We start from the raw sequence: 19,322 nt of genomic DNA, 5'->3' as shown, positions 1-19,322 counted from the left end.
AGTGCATATTTAAAAATCTTGGGAGCTGAGTCAACAAACATGCAACATAAACAAACAGCACAGTGCTCTGCTCCAGCAGAGAACATGGAATGAAAGTGCTGCTGGCAACAGCAGCAGAAAAACACAGCTCTGGATCCTCAGGCTGGAGTTCATCTGGGGATAAGGACGGAGATGTTGGTCCAGCAGCAAGCACTGAAACCTTGAAGAAAGCCTTGGCTGGCCTTTCTTGGCAAGAAAAGAAGTACAAGGTACTAAATTAATGCAAAATATGGAGGGAGGTTGCTGTTGGCATTCCAGAAAACCAGTTTTTCTAAAAGGAGGACAGAAGGATCTTACAAGAGATCAATACTACAAGCCATACTTGGATGTCACAGTCAACTCCTTTACAACTAAAAGGGAATAGAAAGAAATCACAGAGAATTAATTTGGGGTATGATTGGGCAATAAAAGGGAGAAAGAAACACAGAATAAAAAAAGCCTAAAGCATGCTCCAAAAGCCACCTGCTACACTGCATTACCAGCAATCCAAATACAGAAATACCCAATAATTTGCTAGTGCAATCAACAAAATATTCTTGTTGCCCAAAAATATATAAATACTATGAAAATAAGAGCATCCACTCAGGAGAAAACTGATGAGGATTTTTAACCTGACAATACCTGTTTAATACAGACAGGCAGTGCTGGTAAAGCCATTTTTAGACTGTCACGCAAGGAATTCTAATGCAAAAGTGACATTAACAGTCTGACGCTGAGTCTTTGTTTCCACATCCAGCTTGCTCTGAGTAAGAAATCTCCTCAAAAGAGGGGCTGCTATGTATGGCTCAGTGAGTCATGCTGGGAGATAACAGGAATGATGCACCACTGTGGATGATCCTCTTTCAGGCAATTTGCTGGGAGGGGGGAGTGAGGGAACAAAGCTCTTCCAGTCACGTTTTCCAGGGAGACTCACGCCTCTCCCGTTTTGTCGTGAAGGCAACTCCTTCTCACAGATTAAAAAACCTCTGGGTGTCTGGTGCCACACATCAGGCTTTCCCCGTGCCTGTACTTTCCCTCTGATAAGCTCTTTATTCCAATACCTGGCTACAAGATGGAGCTACGTGCTGTGACAGGTTGTTCCTTCTGCCTGCAGGTGCTACATTTCTGTTTCACAGCTCAGATCCACACATTGTAGAACAAATCTCTTACTTCAATATTTAATAAAGGTTTCTGTTCTTTCCTCACCAGAAAGAAAAGTAATCTAACATTAATGGTACACAGAATGGTGGGTTGCCTCAACATGACCAAGGTCAAATTCAGCTCAGCATCTAAGCTCACCCCAGGTTTTTGTTTCACCTTGCTGGATTTTGTTTTAAACACCCAGGAATTGAATGGTTGAGAACATGAAAAGACTGTTATGACCTTAACCTTGATGTCTGGACATGCTCTCCAAGGAAATAAATGAGAATACAGCCTCTAACCAGACTGTCACCCCATAATCAATTCTCCTCCCTGCAACGAACAGACCTAAGATGTTATTTCCTTAAAGTATCTTGGCAACAATTGTGAATTAATCAATTTCTCTGCAATATTCAGGTCACGTCTCTCCAAGTACTTAACCCCTGAGACTACAGAACACACTTACTGTGATTTACTGACTAATCAGGTTTATACTCAGTGCCTTAGGGAAGGAGAGCAGTTCCACAACACAGGTCAGCACTGTCCCAGCTGATAGCCACCAAAAAGAGCAGTCCTGCTTTTGTGTCTTCCCCCAGCATGAGTTATCGTTTGATTTCTCAACCAGGTTTTCCACAGGATTAGTGATTTTTGGTTTTTGGCCAGTTAATCTGCTTCAAGTAACAGAAGGAAAAGTACAAGGGAGCCACCTCTCTTGGAGACAGCCAGGTTAGCTTGGCTGTACACTTGGTAAAACAGAAAATAAAATACTTTGGAGAGTGGATGAAAAGCCACAGAGAGCTTAAATTCTGCAAGGGACCTTGATATTCTCACTTTTCTCATCAGTACAAAACAGGCTAAAAAAAAATCCTTTAAAGGTCTCCCTAACGATCACTTACTGTTGTGAGTCTACTCTGCCACAGTTTCTAAATTTGCTCTAAAGTTTTGTTTTGAAGAAACATGTATGACTGAAATCGAACACACCTATTTTTGAAACCTGATTCAACCCTCAAAATAACTCACAGTTACTCCAATGCATTTCCTTTTATAAAGGTTCTTACTTAGGCCTAGGCTTAGCTTTAGTTGTAGAAAATCAAAAAGAATGTTGAAGCCATGTTAAGCTAGGTTGTGTTTCCAAGGCAAACTGCATTGAAAAGTCAAGTGGAATTTAGTCACCAGAAGACAATCTGAAAACAGGATTGAGGTGCTAAAAGCAGCTTTTCACAGCAATCACCTCTTCTAGGGCTACAGAAAAAACAGTGTCTTTACCTTGGTTTGCATAGTTCATTTTAACAACCTGATCGTTTATGGTGGATGAGGAAGTGTTGTCTTCTTGCTCCAACCAACAATTAAACACCTGTGTTGGTGACTGTCATCCTTCACATCTAAAGCACATCAGAGATAGTTTCTAGTGCACTGAATGATTAGTACTTTCCCTGCTTACAAAGAGAATTTTGTTCAAAAGGTGTCTTGTTAGACCTTTTTAATACATACTCATACTTTTAAGTACTTAGGCAGAACTGACTAAAAGTATGATTTTTAGAGGTTTTTTTAAAAACCTTCTAAATAAAAACCCTCTAAATAATTAAGAATTTCCACTCAAACCAGAGGTGAAATAAATCTTAAGTGAAAGCTCACTACTTAATTAGAAATACCATTATTTTTGTATATACAGACCTAGAAAACTGAGATCAGAGCAAATGAATCGAATTAGATAGATCATACAAAAAAAGAGTCTCTCATATTTGCACACTAAAGTACTAAGCATCACCTGAAAATATGCATTTAGTTTGAATATCAACTAATATAAATTTTTCTACTGTCATGAACCAGTAAGAGTCAACCTTTTCTTCACAAAACTACTAGAAAATAAAAATTCAAAACAGGACTAAGCTCAATATATAAAATATCTTGCTTGTGTACACCCATATGTGTTCCTTGTACCTCTGTGTAAATAAATGCAGGAACTCACCCCAACTGGAATTTGCCTGTGGCAGAACAAGTGCCTTCAAATCGTATTTGATCAGCATCAGGACTGAGCTTACAAAGAAATGCACCTTAATGCTTGTTTGTTGCTTCTCTCTATACCAGCTCATAAATAGTCTCTACCGGTGCTACTTTCCCTATAGCAAGAGTCCTGTGGTGACACTGCTGCATCTGGTTTTAGAAATTTAGGTGAAATCAGCCAATTTGCAAGTGTCCAAGGGCTCCAGGGACACACATCCCCTGTGCTGCCACCATCCCCTGATCTGGATGATCTGCAGGAGACAACAATTCCAAGTTTCCACGCTCTGCTGTCATCCTGTGTAAGTATCATTTGCCCACAGAACTGGAAATCTTGGGCAAAGCTAAACTCTGAGCCAGTTTGGGTAAGGATGACAAGTGCTCTTCAAAGGAAGAGGATGACTGAGCCCATCCTAAACCTCTCAGCCTGCAGTCTAAGCACTTGTCAAATGCTGTTCTCTTAAGACCCAAACTATAGTTGCCTGCATCACATCATTCAGTGATATTTGCAGTTGTAATCTCAAGAGGAAAACGGGCAAATTCAACATATTTTTTAAGTATCTTCCAGCCATGGAGGCAGAACTGTTACACTTCTAAAATTAAATCACAAACTATTAAAACTGGAGGAGTTCTGTGTTGGGAAGACACAGCTGGCAGATCTGAGTAACACATTTCAGAAAAATATTTGCAAGATTAAATCCAAGTCCACACAGCAGAGCAAAATGCATTAGAAGAAACAGTCAGCATGAAGCTCATCATGCATGATGCCAACTTCAGCCGAGTTCTTCTTCACAGGTGACTGAAGGAAGGGAACAAATATCATCCAGTTCTTCCCCCAAGTGCTTTCCCAGCCTTGCAAAGAGAAAGTGGGACCTGGGCAGGGATGTGGTCTAGAGAACAATCCAAATGCACCTCTTCAAAATAGCAAATATTCAAGGGAAAAATCAGTACACAAGAAAGGAGACTTCAAAATACATGGACAACATCTGGAGGTGTTAACTCTTTTGGAAAAGAGGATGGACAGCCTGGTTTTTCTAAAAGAACAGAAGTTATTTAAACATATATCCAGCTACAAAGCCACAAATAGAAAGTCAAGAAATGTGTCACCTTCAGGATTAAAATTTTACAAGAGATACCAGTTGTTTCACTAGAAGAGCAACCTGAAGGCCCAGACAGACAGAAAATGTCTTGAGCTGGGTAAGTTACATAAAGAGCTGGATCTCAGTTACGGTTCACCTCTAATCATGCAACCCTTTGGACTTCACCACTGTGCTACTGCCTTAATTGCATTAATTAAAGCTTCGTTTAAAATTTACAGTCTCTCTTCCCCTTCCTTCCAGAAAACATTTCAACCATGCATACACTGAAAAACGTCACTTCTTCACCACAACAAACCAGTGCCTAAGAGTGTTAGAAACCTACTAAAAACATACATTCCAGAAGACAGCCTCAGTTGTTATGCAAAGGGGAGGTTGTAAAACAACAAGAAAACCATTTAACAGTATGGAAAATAGTGAGTGTAGCAACAGAGAAATGAGCAGGAAGATTTTGAAGGAAATGCAGTATCTGGAATTCGGTTTTAATGACTGCTAATCTTTATGTTCATATTTGTGTAATTTACATTATGTACCAATGGTCTGAAGACAAATAAAAGTACTTATTTCTACCTCCCAATCCTATTTGGTACCTGATTATTAACCCCACTTGAGTCAGAAAACTGTTAACTTCAAAGATTAGCTCTGCCTCAGAGTAAATATTGATATAAATTCTCATTTATTAACTTTATGTACTCTGAGAAATGTGAACAGCTGTTACTGAACCGCTTCTGTTTAAATTTGTATTGCAGCTTTACTCTGGTCCTTCAGCAGAAAAAAATGTATATTTTCAAAAGTATCACACAGTTTGTAGTACTCAATAAATTCTCCATTTTCCTTATTTGCATGCAGTTTGGGGAGGAAAATAGTAGGGTGGGTTTTTTTAAGAGAGAAATATATTACATCTCCTAAGTTTGTGAGAAAAACTGTCACTTGAATGACACAAACTTCCAAACTGAACTAAGTTTTAGTTGTTTCCAGGGTACTAAACACTGCAAATAAACAAACAAACAAAAAAAAAAAAAAATCCCAATTTCCAATGCATTATATGTACATATTCAGAGAAAGGGGGCTTAGAGGGGGCTGAGATGCTGTGGAATTGCTGCCTTTGGAGGTTTTCAAGACCCAAGGAGAGCTAAAACCCTGAGCAGCCTGGGCTGAACTTAGTGCTGCCCAAGCTTCAAGTCAGAGGCTGCACTGGGAGCTCCTGATGTCCCCTCCAGCCAGGGTCACTCCATCCTTCAGTGACACAATTACATTAAAAAAACTCAGCTTTATCCATTGTAGAAATGGATATCCATGTGCAAAATCACACAAAATATCACCACCTGCTCCCCGTCCTAAAGTTCTGCTTCTAAGGATAAAGCCCAGGGGTACTCTGTGTTTACACTATTAACTATGACAGCTTTGACAGTAAAGATAATACATCCTTTGCTGTTAAATGACCAGTGGGCCAATTTAACTGGAATGCTTTAGTTTGTACTTAATTTAAACAACCTTAGAGAACAATGACCTAGTTCTGCAAGAATGAAATTCAATTAAAACCACCTCTGTACTCTGCAACATGACCGGTATATATTGCCCTCTTTAGGCACTGGTTTTGTACCTCCAGTGGCATTTCATTTTCAGGTTTGAAATTAAAACCACAAAGCAGTTATGCATCTCAAGTTAAAGGAAAAATCTGTAACAAGGAAAAGGCAGAGGGGAAGAAACCAGAATAGTGAAAAGAAAAAACAAGAAAAGAAAAAACCCAGTTTGTATAAAAGCAGACTGTGTAGACTACATACATGTTTTTTTCCATAGTATTTATGTTCCTGATTCATGTTCACAGGTTGCTATCTATATTTCATTAATAAAGCCAAGACCTCCATCCAAACTTTTCAGTTTCTTCAAAGTTCTTAATTTTGGGAAAAATGTTAGCTTTGCCATACCAGAACACATCAAAACCAATTTTCTCAGATGAGTCCATAAACCAAATGGTTTGTAAACCACAAATCCAGGGAAAATATCAGTAGCTGAAGTTGTATATCAAGCTCAGCCAGTCATACAGATTCTATATATCAAGCTCAGCCAGTCATACAAAACCAGTACATACAAATTCTTTTCTTGTGAACACAAGGTACCTTATTTTTTGTATGACCTGAGCTACAAATGTGCCACAGGTAAAAATCTCACTATATAATTTGTGTATTCACAACTCTAAAAGGTGAGTTCATCGCCAATGGAATCACAGTTTGACAAGAAAAGGGCACAGAAAAACAGCTAAAAAGCAAGAAGGAACAAGGTTCTGCTAGCCAGGAGAAGAGAACCTTTGAGACTCCACTTTTGAAAGGAGGATTTAACTGTTATGCATCTAGTTCTCCTCAAAATAGTCTTGTATTGTAACACTGCTTTGCACTTCAACTCTTCTGTTTTGTAGCAAGATGCTTTCTTTGCATGTAAGACTTCTATGGAAAAAGGATGAGTCTTTTTCTAATTAATATTCAAATGATGAAACATCCAAGCCAAGCATGTCCCATCCTTTGTGCCAACAAATGGTAAGAGACTGATGAGTTAGAGCAATGTAGGAGTAAATACTAAAAAAGGCGAGAAGTATAATAGACATCATCTAATTAACCAAAACCACCCAGCTCCCTCAACCTGTCCTTTCAAAAGAGATGATCCAGTCCTCTAATCACCACACAGTGAAGTTGGGTTTCATTTTCAAAAATTGATGGCAGCACATGACAAACCATGGGGCTATACAAAAAGAAAAAAAAAGTCCTCAGCTTCAAAAGCCAGTCAAGCTTCCCAAGCACTGGGGAAGTACTTTGATTTATATCATTTAAAGCACAAAGCAGCATTTCAAAAAATAAGTGAATATTTAAGAGCAAATCCTACATCTCAAATATATAGAAATACAGAAAATATAAATATTCCCCCTGCCCTGATTCTTTTATTAACACCCTGTGAGGTTCATCCCTACTGTGACATCATTCAAAGGACAAATTTTTATAGCACAAAAATATACATAAACCAAGGGAGTTATTGAGACTTAACTAGACACAATTTATGAGGAATTTTAAACAAATCTTGCGGTAAGACCCAAACTGCTGACTTTTAGCAGAGCATGTGTACAACCCACAAACTGAATTAGCCAGGAATGACTTTATTTGTGTAAAAAAAATGCAATATCACATAAACTAGATGCATTCTATTCCTTCCAGCTTTTTACATATATATTAAAACTGAACTTAATTGAAACACATTAACAGAATTAACTTTACTACCACAGTTAAAATTACCCTGTCAAGCAAGGTAATTGAGGTTTGGGGTGTCTTTTGCTAAGTAATGGCAGTGATATTTTCCAATAAGAAAGTCTCTGTGTCAGGCCATGAATTGCTCTATGTATCCATTGTAATACAAGCTGTTTGCATTAATGTCCTACAGTTTGGAACTTCACCTCACACAGCCATCACTGCAGTTCCAATGAACATCACTGCTCCACTGTATTCCTCTGGAGATGGCCTAGAAGCATGTTTTAAAAGGCTGAATTTCTGTAATCAAACTAATTTGAAATGGGAGAAAGAGGGAAATTTCCCAGTTGCAGCTTGCGCCTCGCACTGTGCGCCAGCTCTTTCACTTAATTGCATCTCCTTCCATTTGCTGCTGAACCAAAAATGGTACATTGTACTGGGTGTAGAAAAGTAAGAACACCAATTCAGTTTGAGAAATAGGAACTTGGGAAAAAGAAAAGGCATGCCCTGACAATTAGTGAAGCAGGAATAATTGCCGGCGTGGGCTGATAAACCAAACTGAAACTGCTATTGACTAACCCAATCTCTTTCTTCTCTTCCTGAGCTTTTAACAAACCATACCAAGTAGCTAAAGAGAACTCTGCAGGTATAATATAGCTGTATTTTAGTGCAGCATTTGACAAGGCACTGCAAAGAAAAATCATTAAGATATTGGGGATATTGTGCCAGGATAAAAATACTAAAGCAAATAAACGGGGGAAAGGGATGCTGGGCATATTATTGGTGATTTATGAACAGACCACTTCAAATTCTGAGGTTAGAAATAGACTATTACAAAACAGACAGTAAAAATATACACCAGATGACCTTGAGGAAAAGGCACCATAATGTAAGAAGGATATTGAGCTATTAGAGTGCATCCAAAGGAGTGCTACAAAGGTGGGGAAGAGGTGGGACAGGCACTGATCTCTTCTCTGTGGTGACAGTGATAGGATCAGAGGGAATTGCGCAGAGTTATGTCAGGGGAGGTTTAGGTTGGGTGTTAGGAAAAGGCTCTTCCCTCCAAGGGTGGTTGGCCACTGAACAGGCCTTGTTTCTTGAATGACACTCCCTTTTTACCTTTGATTAACTGTATACCAATTTTCAGTACTTACAAGCTGACTTCAGCACTGGAACCACAGAGGACATTGTAAAGACTGGAGCAGAAAACAAATCCTCTCTCTTCTGCCAGAGCAGAGTACAATTTTTGTCAAAGTGCTCTGGAAAATTGCTCCTCACTGAGAATTTGCTGATGGGCTGATCTAACTGTAATATCATGACCATCTGAACAGAAAAGACTAGAACAGCCCGAGACTGCAGTGAATCTGTTCTCAAATAAATAATTTCTTGATTTTTCTGAAAAGGCTTGCAATGTAAGTACTTATCTGAATAGTAATTAGGCCAAAATCAAGATCATTCACTAATGCCTTAAGGATGCTTTTCCAAATATGCCTTAGAGACACAGGAATACTTCAGAGCAAATACCACCAGGTCATTAATTTTTCTTTGCACCTGAACAGAGGGATTGGCATTCACTGCTAACTGGTCAATGCAAGATACTCGACATAAAAGACATGCCTTTATCAAAACTCCCTCTAAGCCATTTTATTCAGCACTAAGAATCTCCTTGCTCTACATCATGACCATTTTTCCATAGGCTACTCAAACAAACAGCCTCTTGTACCTGCAAGACACACACCCTCCTCAGATCTATTTCCTGCATAACAACAGTTCTAGTTTGGGATTGAGATGACTGCAGGGTCAAAAGATTTGTGGTAGAGCTGCTCTATTGACCTTCCTATGGGCAGGAGGCCACTCCTACCATCTGGAGTGGTATTAAGTGATGGATCTGCAAGACACCCATTTATAAAGGTTAAGGCCAATGAAGGACAGAAAAAAACTTGTTTCTGCTGCTGTTCTCCCCTTCATTCTTCGCACTAAAGGACAACCACAAAACAGCAGAATGAGGTGGTGCTGGGGGTCTCTGCCTGCCTTCCACCTCAAACAACACATTCTACCTGAGACTGTTTACTGTTAGGCACCAGCGACTTCAGATACTGATTTCAGATGGAGAAGTAGGTTTACTGCAGATTTCAGACTCATCATCTTCATGCTGCTTCCTTCTACACTTGGATTTAATTTGACAGAAACACCATACTGTCACTGCAAACTCCTGCCAGCTGGAATCCTGCAGTGCTACACAAGGAAGTTTGCAAACACTGATAAGGAGAGGCAGACACAGACAGCAGCAACAGGTTCAACAGGCGTGGAAATCATCCCTTTTATTTTCGTGAATGAAATGGGGGGAAGGATCCCACAACACATTCTTTTCCTGATTTTTACTTTAGTTTTAGTCCTTCTAAATATTTTGGCTAGCCAGGTCGCTAACCACCAGTCCATTAGCAAGCTGTGGGTGAGCACATTTTGTACATCTAAGGGGGAATTTTATCCTACAAGAGAGATTTGTTTTAGCCAGCACATGCTTTATGTGCACTTCTGAGGTGGACTATGAATGGATCCCACTCTCCTACCAAAGGTTTAGATGTTAAATTGCATGGTAACAGATACTTGTAGAAACAAAACAGGAAACAGCTCCCTGAAAGAGGTGCCACATTATGTGAAGATCAGACCAAGGCCACCACACAGAAAGAATGAAACTTCTAGAGAATAGATAAATGTCTCACCACTTCCTTCAGAATAAGCAGATGTCTTGGAGAAGAATACTCTGAAGAATATTTCCTTCAGCAGACACCAGGAGCCTGGGGCTTGCTCCTGCCCTGGACCTCAGCTATGCCACAAGAGCTGTCAGGAAATTGGCTCACCAAATCAACACTCACTTTCTTCTTTTCCATTTTTGCCAAGTCATTTATTACCTGGATGGTTTCTCAGAGCAGTTTACCACATGGCCTGACAAAATGACTTTCCTTGGAGCATTGAAGTGGACAAAAATAATGCAAGGTGCAAGGACCAGCTGGCAGTGGTAAAGCCAGAGCAAGTTTTTCTCATTCTGGCTTCTCTACTGAAACTGGCAGATTGCAGTACCTTAAAGGACAGGTGACAACACAAAACTTCTCAAATTGAAACACTAGCTTGCCATGTATTTGTTTGGTTGTTGTATGAGTGGTTAGAGGTACAATGTTACTTCCATTAACTACAGTGAGAACTAAACAGCTGGTTTTTTTTAACTTTTGTTTTGATTTTTGTTAAATGCTCAGTTATGGTGATGGTTTTCCACAGGCTGTGTGGTGCCTGTGAGACAGGGGCTGTGTCCTGCCAGAAAAATGAGAGTAACCACAGTGAAGATGGATGGAAAAAGAGTTTTCCTTCACCCTACCTTTACTCAGTAATACTCATCATCCAAAACAAATGTCATAAAATACAGGAAGATACTCAGATTTATGAAATACACGTGTATTTAATTTGTTTAGATTTAGGCCAGACTTTAATAAATACATGACCATAAACTCCAGTGTACAATTCTGCAAAACAGTATTAGATTTTGAGAATTTAGCTCACCTTTTTTTCTGCCATAATTAATTTTCTTTTTCCTTCCCCTCAGAGAAGATGGAGACAGAATTACAATGTTGAGCAGCTATGAAGAAACATGGCAAAATTCAGGAAGGAAACAAATAATTTAGTATTAACAACAAAGAGTGTATGAAAGTAAGGCTTTATTGGCTAGCAATCTGCTAAATGAATAAGAGAAAAAATGTTGTTGTATTCTGATATTGTGGGACAGACCAGCACTGCACTGTCCCAGACAATTCCAGCAGGATGACCAGATGAATGCTATTCTTGAAGACTGTCATGGATTCCTCTCTTCAGCTTATTAATGTCATTGATAGCTGTGCCATCCTCGCTGGAGACTTCCACACAGATCCTCTTCTGAGAGGTAAAACATGACTGGACCCCACAGTGGGGAGAAGGGGAATAGTTGTGGCCAGACTGGAAATGTTCTGCAGGTCAGGAAAACCATTTACTGCTGGTTTTGGGAGCCACTGCATCCACAGATCAGAAAGCAGCTCTCCAGCTTTTATTTTGCCACAGGGGACAGACTTTCTATTTTCCAGTGTGTGCTCTAGCACCTCCTCAATCCCACACATCCAGCTGGCAAGAGGTGTTTTGCATTCCCAAGACAGCAAAGTTAAATCACCATGCAAGGATTTCTACTCAGCCCAAACTACTCCATATGCTTAAAATTTACAAAGGATGACAGAGGGTGAAGAGAAGTTTGTTTTGTTTTTAAATGAAGCACAGAAGAGGTTTTGGTATCTCAGTTGTCTCTCCTGCTCTGTGGATAATTGTTCCAGATGTTAAGGGAACTGCAGCTCGGAGGTGTCATGGATGAATTAACATGAACAAATACGAATCCTGAACAAAGGCCTGAAAAAATTCAGGTAGTTCAGCACAGTAATATTTTTTTAGCTATGATAAGTCACCCCACTGCTGCCAAGCCACAAGATGATGAACCAGTCTGGCTTCTCCTGGGGCTCATATTATCTATCAGCACAGACCTCCTTGGCATGTTCCAAACATTATGCTCACCATATATATATTTTTTCTCCTCTGTACATATTACTATGCAGCTGCACACTCTATTGCATATAGTAATTTCAGAAGAATGGACATTTTATGTCCCAGGACTAATGTCTAGCTCCTCACATTAACCTTGCCTCACCAACTCCAGCCTGTTTTCCATACAACACAAGCAACTGAAATGGAACTTCCACTTGCATCCGTTCAGCCCAAAGAGGCTAAAAATACCTGCCTGGCATGTGTTCAGTCAGCCATGGATAATGCTGTGTCCCTTATCTAAAATGACTAAATACGATTTTCATGGGAAGGTGACCATCATTTTTTGGATATAAATACAAAAAGTGAATAGTAAAAGACAACAGTTTACTTAAAGGGAGATTTTAGAGAGCTGTCAGTAACTTTCTATGTCCCCTGTTTTTCTCAGGTGTACAATTCTCATATACATAATTTAAGATTAATTTTATTATTTCAAACTGTACTTTCATTTTTAATACATTGCCAGACATTGTAAAATGAAACTAACCTGAAGCTTTTTCCCTTCTCCCAGAAACCTGACAGATAACTGTTCACTCTGTTATCTGCCCCTGTTTGTTTTTACACAAAAAAATATTCTCTCAGCTGTTTCAGCTGGAGAAGAAATAAGACACCAACTGCTGCAAGAATTAAAAAAAAAAAAAATCTAAGACTTAAAGACAGAAAATAAGGCCATTCCTAATATAAAAATGCCTTAAGCAAGTAAACACTTGCTACTGAGTTTCTGAGTACATTATATTCCCCACACAAACAGTGCAAATCCACCTCTAGGCAAGGTTTTCCAGTCTTTTAATAAGATTTGCAATTTCTTGACAAGTCTATTTTTTTTTTCCAAAGACAGTGGGTGAATCAGGGTAAAGTATTTTTGCTTCCTCTTAAGTCAAATATTTGCATGTACTTGTAGACACCAAATGGGATCCTCCTTCATCTTTTCACTTTGCTGTGTTGTGATAGATGAAAAGATTATATTTATGTCGAAAACTATTTGTTCACAACACATCACTACACACACTCCAGTGTAACTAGAATGTCAAATCCCAGCACATGCATCTGCACAGTTCAAACTTTCACAATTTACTATGAAAAAGTCAGCAAATTATCAGAATCATCAATTGTTGTAAATATTTATCATCATTTTTTCCAAACGTTTAAAATGCCAACTGGTCAACTGGCCCTATACCCACACTGCACAACAACTTTTCATGCATCTTAAAATTGTTTTTGCAGCTTTTCAACCATGTTATACAATCAGCCTGTGTGAACATCCCTCAGCATTTCTGTATTTTCATGACTGAATTTTCATGACAAAGGCTTATTTAACAAGCTGCCACTATTGAGTGACTTGCAGGAACAGTCAGGAATCCCACAGTCACACAGAGCTGACCTTGGATGAGGATGGTTCAGTCAGTCCCACTCTCCATTCATTAGAGGCTCTGCCCAGCCATTCAGAGTCCACAGCACATCTGCAGCCCCAGCTGCACTTCTTTTGGGCAGGTTGAAATTGCTCTGATTTTTCAAGCTGATTATTTTGCATTAGGAGCTGAAAAGATTCCATTAAGAGTTCAAAAAGAAAATTGAGGTCTCTTTGTTTAGAAATCTGCACAAACATAAACTCCTATTGTTAAGCAAAAGTGAGACCCCAGTAGCCTCAGTTTAGTTTAGTCTGTCTTCAAGCAATGTTAAGAGCTGAAAGTGACAAATACACTCTTTTTTTTGGTGGGTTTTTTGGTTGGTTGGTTGGTTTGGTTTTGTCTTTTGGTTTTGAGTTTTTGTGTTCGGTTGGTTGGGTTTTTTGTTTGTTTTTTGTTGGTGGTGGTGATGGTGGTGGTGTCTTTTGAGGAATAATCTACTTTCTTATGCTCTCCCAGTCCTGTCCCACTCGCCTTCCATCCCAGTTTACCACGCAGGTGGCAAGTCCATTTCCTACAATCTTCTGAGAGGTTCAAAGTTCTCTCAGTGCTCCTGAGCTGGGCTCATCTGGACAGGCACTTCTGGAAAAGTCTGCTAAAGCCTCTCCCTAGAAATCCAGATTGCCAGGTGGGGAACCATCTTGTTCCAACGTTCTGGATTACAAAAAGATTACAAATCTTTTTCAGGACCTCACCCTGTGCAAGGGTATTCACCAGACTTTTGCAGCTACATGTGCTGACATCCACATAAGAAGCAAATGGTCTTTACACAGCTTTGAACAAGCCTTCCCAGAGGGGTTGTGAACTTTTTTATGTGTTGGGTTGCTTGTTTTTAATTCCTTCACCCCTTATCTACCTTTCTTAAAAGAACAAAGGCAAGGGGGAAAAGCAGGCCTCCACAAGCTTCATTTGAAGTGTGATTCTACAGCAATAATTGTTGTTTCAGATATGCAATTTAGGACAATCTTTGGATATTACAAAGACCAAATACATTCTTTCATCTTTGTATTTATTTTTTTCTTTAGGTTTAGGTTTTTTCAGCCTTTGATCTGTAACAAAAATAAGGGCTACCCAGTAAGAACATTTCTTATTGTTACTCTGTAAAAGACTTTTGATTGATTCATCCTCTTCTGACTCATACTATTAACACAATAGCAGGGCTTGAAAAAGAAAAAGCAGTTATGTTAAGTAAGAGATGCACTTTATCTTTCTATGCAATTCTTAATCCATTTGGCTGCACCTTTCAACAAAATAATGGAAAAAAGTTGTAAACATTTTTGTTAATGCAGTAGATAATTAGCAAAGATCTACTGATACTGGTTTTAGTCTCAGCATATGCTGGACAAGGCAGTTCAAGACTATCCCTCAACATCAAATACATTACCACCTGTGCTGGCCAAAGTTGTTTTCCCATCTTTTCTACAATTAAGAAGCAGCTAAAAATTGTGGACTTACTGTTTTCTTTCCAGAGGAGAATTACTGAGAACTAGTCTGAGAATCATCAGTTCTTATTAACACCAGGACAATTATTTCCATTTAGCAGGAGGGAAAAAATTAAAAAGAAAATAAATTTATCGAACAGATTTCAAAAGGCCATTTTATCCTGTTTTGTAGAAACTGTTTATGTATGTTCTACAGCTCAGGACAGACAATTCTCCAGATCCAAATAATCAATGGTCTTTGTCTAAGCTTTTAGCTCTATCTTCAAGGTAAGCAGATATAAAAGGAAGTCGGGAATTAAATACTCAAAACAGAGGCATGATTTTCTCAAATTCTATGAGTGTTAGGGCAGACCAAAAAAAGCCCCAAAAAACAACAAACAAAAAACCCACACCATCACTGTTACTGAGACAAGCAGAGATCAACATCTGCTGGTTGCAGACAGGGGTACCAGTTAGTCCAGTGGCAACCAAATGCAAATGTCCAGTGCCCAGGTGAAACTGGCTGGGACTTTCTCATACCCCTTCCTTATAATTTCAAAACTCTTTCTTGGAAGCTCATGGAGGCCCCAAGAACTGAGCACACAGACTGACACACTCATTCCCAAGAGCTGATATTGTGATGGGTGCACTATATGAATCCTGAATTCCTCTGCCTACCAAGGTTTTCCTGCTGGTCAGAATGAGGTCCCTCTGCAGAAGAGAAATCACTTTGTCCTTGTGGATGGATTCTCTGTGGTTTGAGGAGGATTCTAACTCTCTTCTTGCCAGTTCTGCTCCCTTTACTTATTGCCACATTCTGCCCACCTAGAAGGTGGGGCAGGAAAGGTAAGCTAAAATTATATTTAAATTACCAGCTAAGAGATGCCTCTAAGGAAAAAAGCACATATGATACAAGTGAAGTTGAATATCATGGTGAAAGCATATGTTTTTATTTTATATCATAAAAGATATGACAAATCTTAGTCAACATTAGAAACATTTAGAAACGCAGAAACAATTTTTTGTGTTTTTAAGTAATTTATCTGACTGACAGTGGCAACTCCCCAAGTTAATGTACACCCTACTGCTCTTTCTCTCTTAAATGGACAATCCTGCACCACTTCCTGATACTAAAAGCTGAGAATATACAACTGCAAATAACTTAAGACTATTTTAAAAATAATTCAGAACTACCTTCAGAATGTTCTGAAGAGATAGTAAGACCATGCAAGTAAAAACTATTTAAACCCTTGACAAGGCAGAATTCAAAGCAGTGTTGAGGGCAGTTCCCTTTCGGGCAAATCCACATGCACATTTCCTCTATAACCTATTATTTAATCTAGATTCTCTAATAACTTAAATGTATTTGAACCTGAAATTGTATAAAGGGTTCCAACACTTCTCAGCTCTATTACTTCCATTATTATAACTGGTCTAATATAGGGTACAACTCTGTTTTGCTCTATTTGCCATATAGAAAGTGTTTACCATGAATTCCACAGAGGAAGTCTTTCCACAAATCTACCTTTTAAATACTTTAGCTTTTATTCAAGCGGAAGCCTGACAAAATGAAACCAGCTGATTAAAAAAAAGACATTAAACAGTACTCTGCTGTGCAAATTGCTGGCTACTGATAATAATGTCACAGATTTCCACCAAAGAACGGGTCATTCAAACATGAGTGATATTTTTTGAAGAAGCCTGCATAGTGCAGGTAAAAAAAAGTCTGGTTTTCTATTTGGATGCTGCTGTCCAAATGCAGATTCCTGAAATGTTGTGTCAGGATTTCAGCCCATCAGACCTCACAAGCACACAGACACACTTATCTACACACACCCTGCCCTGCAAACTCAATACTGGTGAGTTCAGAAGGAAGCCTCACCTAACTGGTTCAGAAAATTGAAGCAAAAAAATGAGAATGGAAAATAACAACAGCACGCCAGACTTGCATCCATCCTGAAGAACAGATACAGCTATCGTTTTTATTTTCATATTAAAAAAAAATGAAAGAGAAAAAGTCAGGTTTGTAATTCCCTTTCTTGTTGCAAGAAGACAGAAAGAAAAGCAAAGTCTCCTTGCCCCAGCTGATGTTCTAGCAAAACAATAGTTTAGATAACTTTCCAGCAAGCACAACTTCACTAAGGGCTGCCAACATAGGATTTGCAAGCACAACCTGTAGTGGCAGGAGTTTGGCTGTTCCCCAAGTAGATTTCTTTTCCTCCCATGCCAGAAACTTCCTGTTATACTATACACTGAAGAACATTATACAGTATGAGTGTGACAGCTTCCCAAACACAACTCAGCTACAACATCAACAGGACTTTTTTAGCTCCAGTAGTATTTTACACTGTCATAGGCAAGGGACTAAAGACACTTTCCTGGAACCCACTTGTCAAGTTACACAGCTCATGTGTCACAGAAAGGTTGAGTTACAGAAAAGCAAAGAGAACCCTTGACAGAGAATTAAAATGGAGAGAGAGAACAGTTTAAGAGACTGGAGATTTCTGTAATAAGTACTACTGTGTGCTCTTCTGTTACACAAAAATAGAAAGGGGAAGTACTATTGCAAAATAATTTTTTTAGGAAAGGAGGGACACCAGACCTGCAGCTCATGACAACCTTTCTGGCCTGAAGCACTACACACTCGTATTTTTCCACAGTACTCGTATTATATACGTACATCACCCTTCACCATACATTAATTTTCAGGAGATTTGGTTACATTATAACCGGATGGTGATAAGGGGGTGTGACACTGTTGCAGTCCTGATCTCACTTGCATCATTTATCAGAGTACATCATCTCTCCTGTCTAGTCAAATGAGTTGCAGCATCGTTTGGGAAGCACACACCGAGATAACCAATGTCACAACACACCGCGTTCTGTAATGAGGTTCTCAGAGAGCTCCACACAGACACGCGTGGGTCAAGGCACACAGACCTCTTGATGGGGAGGCCCCAGATTAGCCCTTTAGGATACAGACCCCTTATAAGAACCAACAGTGCGATGTGCAAAGGCTCGCCCGGTGTTTTCCCACCACCGGCGAGACCCAAGCAAACAACTCTGACGGCGGCACATGACAGCCATGAAGGCCAAGATCCAATTACACCCTCGAGCCCCGGGCCATGTCAGGCACCTTCTCTGGCCCTGCCTCGCACAGGCATCAAGTAGCCCTTACGCCCCAGCACAGCTTCCCCAGACCCTCCGGTTTGGGGGATCACCACCGCCCGAGGGCAGGCGGCGCTTAGCCGGGCGCCAGCACAAGGACAGCGGTGCCCCGAGTCCCCGGAGCGGGACAGCGCGATGACCCTGCCGGGAGGGACAGGAGCCCGGCTGGATGCGCCTCGGGGCGGCAGCGCAGCCGCCCTCAGCCCGGCGCAGGCAGCGCGGTGCCGAGCAAAGCCAGCAGCAGCACCCGCGGCTCCCCCTCCCTCCCCTGCCGAGCCGCTCGCCGTGCCACGGCCCCAGCAGGAGCTGCGTTAACGAGAGCGGCGCGGAGCCGGCGGGAGGCGCAGCCGCAGCGGCCGCGGGGTGCGCGGAGCCCCGGGACGGGCATGCCGCCGGCTTCCCCCGGCACCGGGGAGGGCGCCCGTGCGGGCATCTCCCCGCCGTGCCCTGACCTTACCCCGGCTTGGCAGGAGCCGCTGGGGCGCCGGAACCCGCCGGGCAACGCTGCCGTCACACCGCCCGCCCGGCTCCCCGCGCCGCCCCGCAGGGAACAGCAGAGGAGGAAGAGGAGGAGGAGCAGGTCCGCGCCCGCTCACCTGCAGGGGGAAGGTGGCCGCCTTGTTGCCCACGTAGCCGCGGACGACGTGGCTCTGGATGGAGAGCACCCGGCACTCGCGCTCCGGCTCCATGGCTGCGCCGCCCGCGCGCCTGCCCGCGCCGGGCCGAGCTGGCGGCGCCGGGAGCAGGAGCGGGGGGCGGAGCGCGGCCGGCGTGACGCGCTCGCCCTGCCCGCCTGTCACACACCCCCAGCGGCGGGGAGGCAGGCGGGGAGGCGCCGACACCGAATGGCCTCCCAGCGCCGCGCCCGCTGCCGTGTCCGTGTGCGGGACGGAGGGGATCGCTGCCCACCCACCGCGGGCAGCCCCGGCCCGGCCTCCCCACAGCCGCCGGCGTCACGCGGTCACGCGCCCCGGTCGCCTCGGCCCTCAGAGCGCCTCGCCCGGCACTGCGGGGATCAGGGTGGGTCAGGCTGGGAGGGAGCACAGTGCAGCAGCGGGTCCGGCCTCCCTGCTCGAGCAGGGCCAGCGCAGGGCACAGGGCTGTGTGCAGATGGCTCTGGAATGTCTCCAGTGAGTGACACTCCGTGCCCTCTCTGGGCAATCTGTCCCAGTGCTCGGTCACTGCCCAGGAAAGAAGTTCTTCCTCACGTTCAGGTGGAACTTCCTG

At 41.7% G+C, this 19,322-nt stretch overlaps 1 protein-coding gene across 1 annotated transcript in view; it reads right to left on the bottom strand.

Annotated features, from left to right (window-relative positions):
* The window catches only part of PDXK (pyridoxal kinase), a 41,231-nt gene extending 22,381 nt beyond the window's left edge, over positions 1-18,850 (bottom strand). Inside the window, exon 1 of the mRNA XM_085046207.1 lies at positions 18,692-18,850. Coding sequence (XP_084902333.1) covers positions 18,692-18,784 — 93 coding nt within the window. The 5' untranslated portion in view covers positions 18,785-18,850. The remainder of the gene's footprint in view (positions 1-18,691) is intronic.
* Positions 18,851-19,322: the final 472 nt, after the last annotated feature.

Source organism: Lichenostomus cassidix, chromosome 1, assembly GCF_008360975.1.
Source record: "Lichenostomus cassidix isolate B80296 chromosome 1, HeHo_3.0, whole genome shotgun sequence".
NCBI lineage: Eukaryota > Metazoa > Chordata > Aves > Passeriformes > Meliphagidae > Lichenostomus > Lichenostomus cassidix.
Note: the sequence above shows the minus strand (reverse complement) of the source record. Positions and strands in the feature narration are given on the sequence as shown.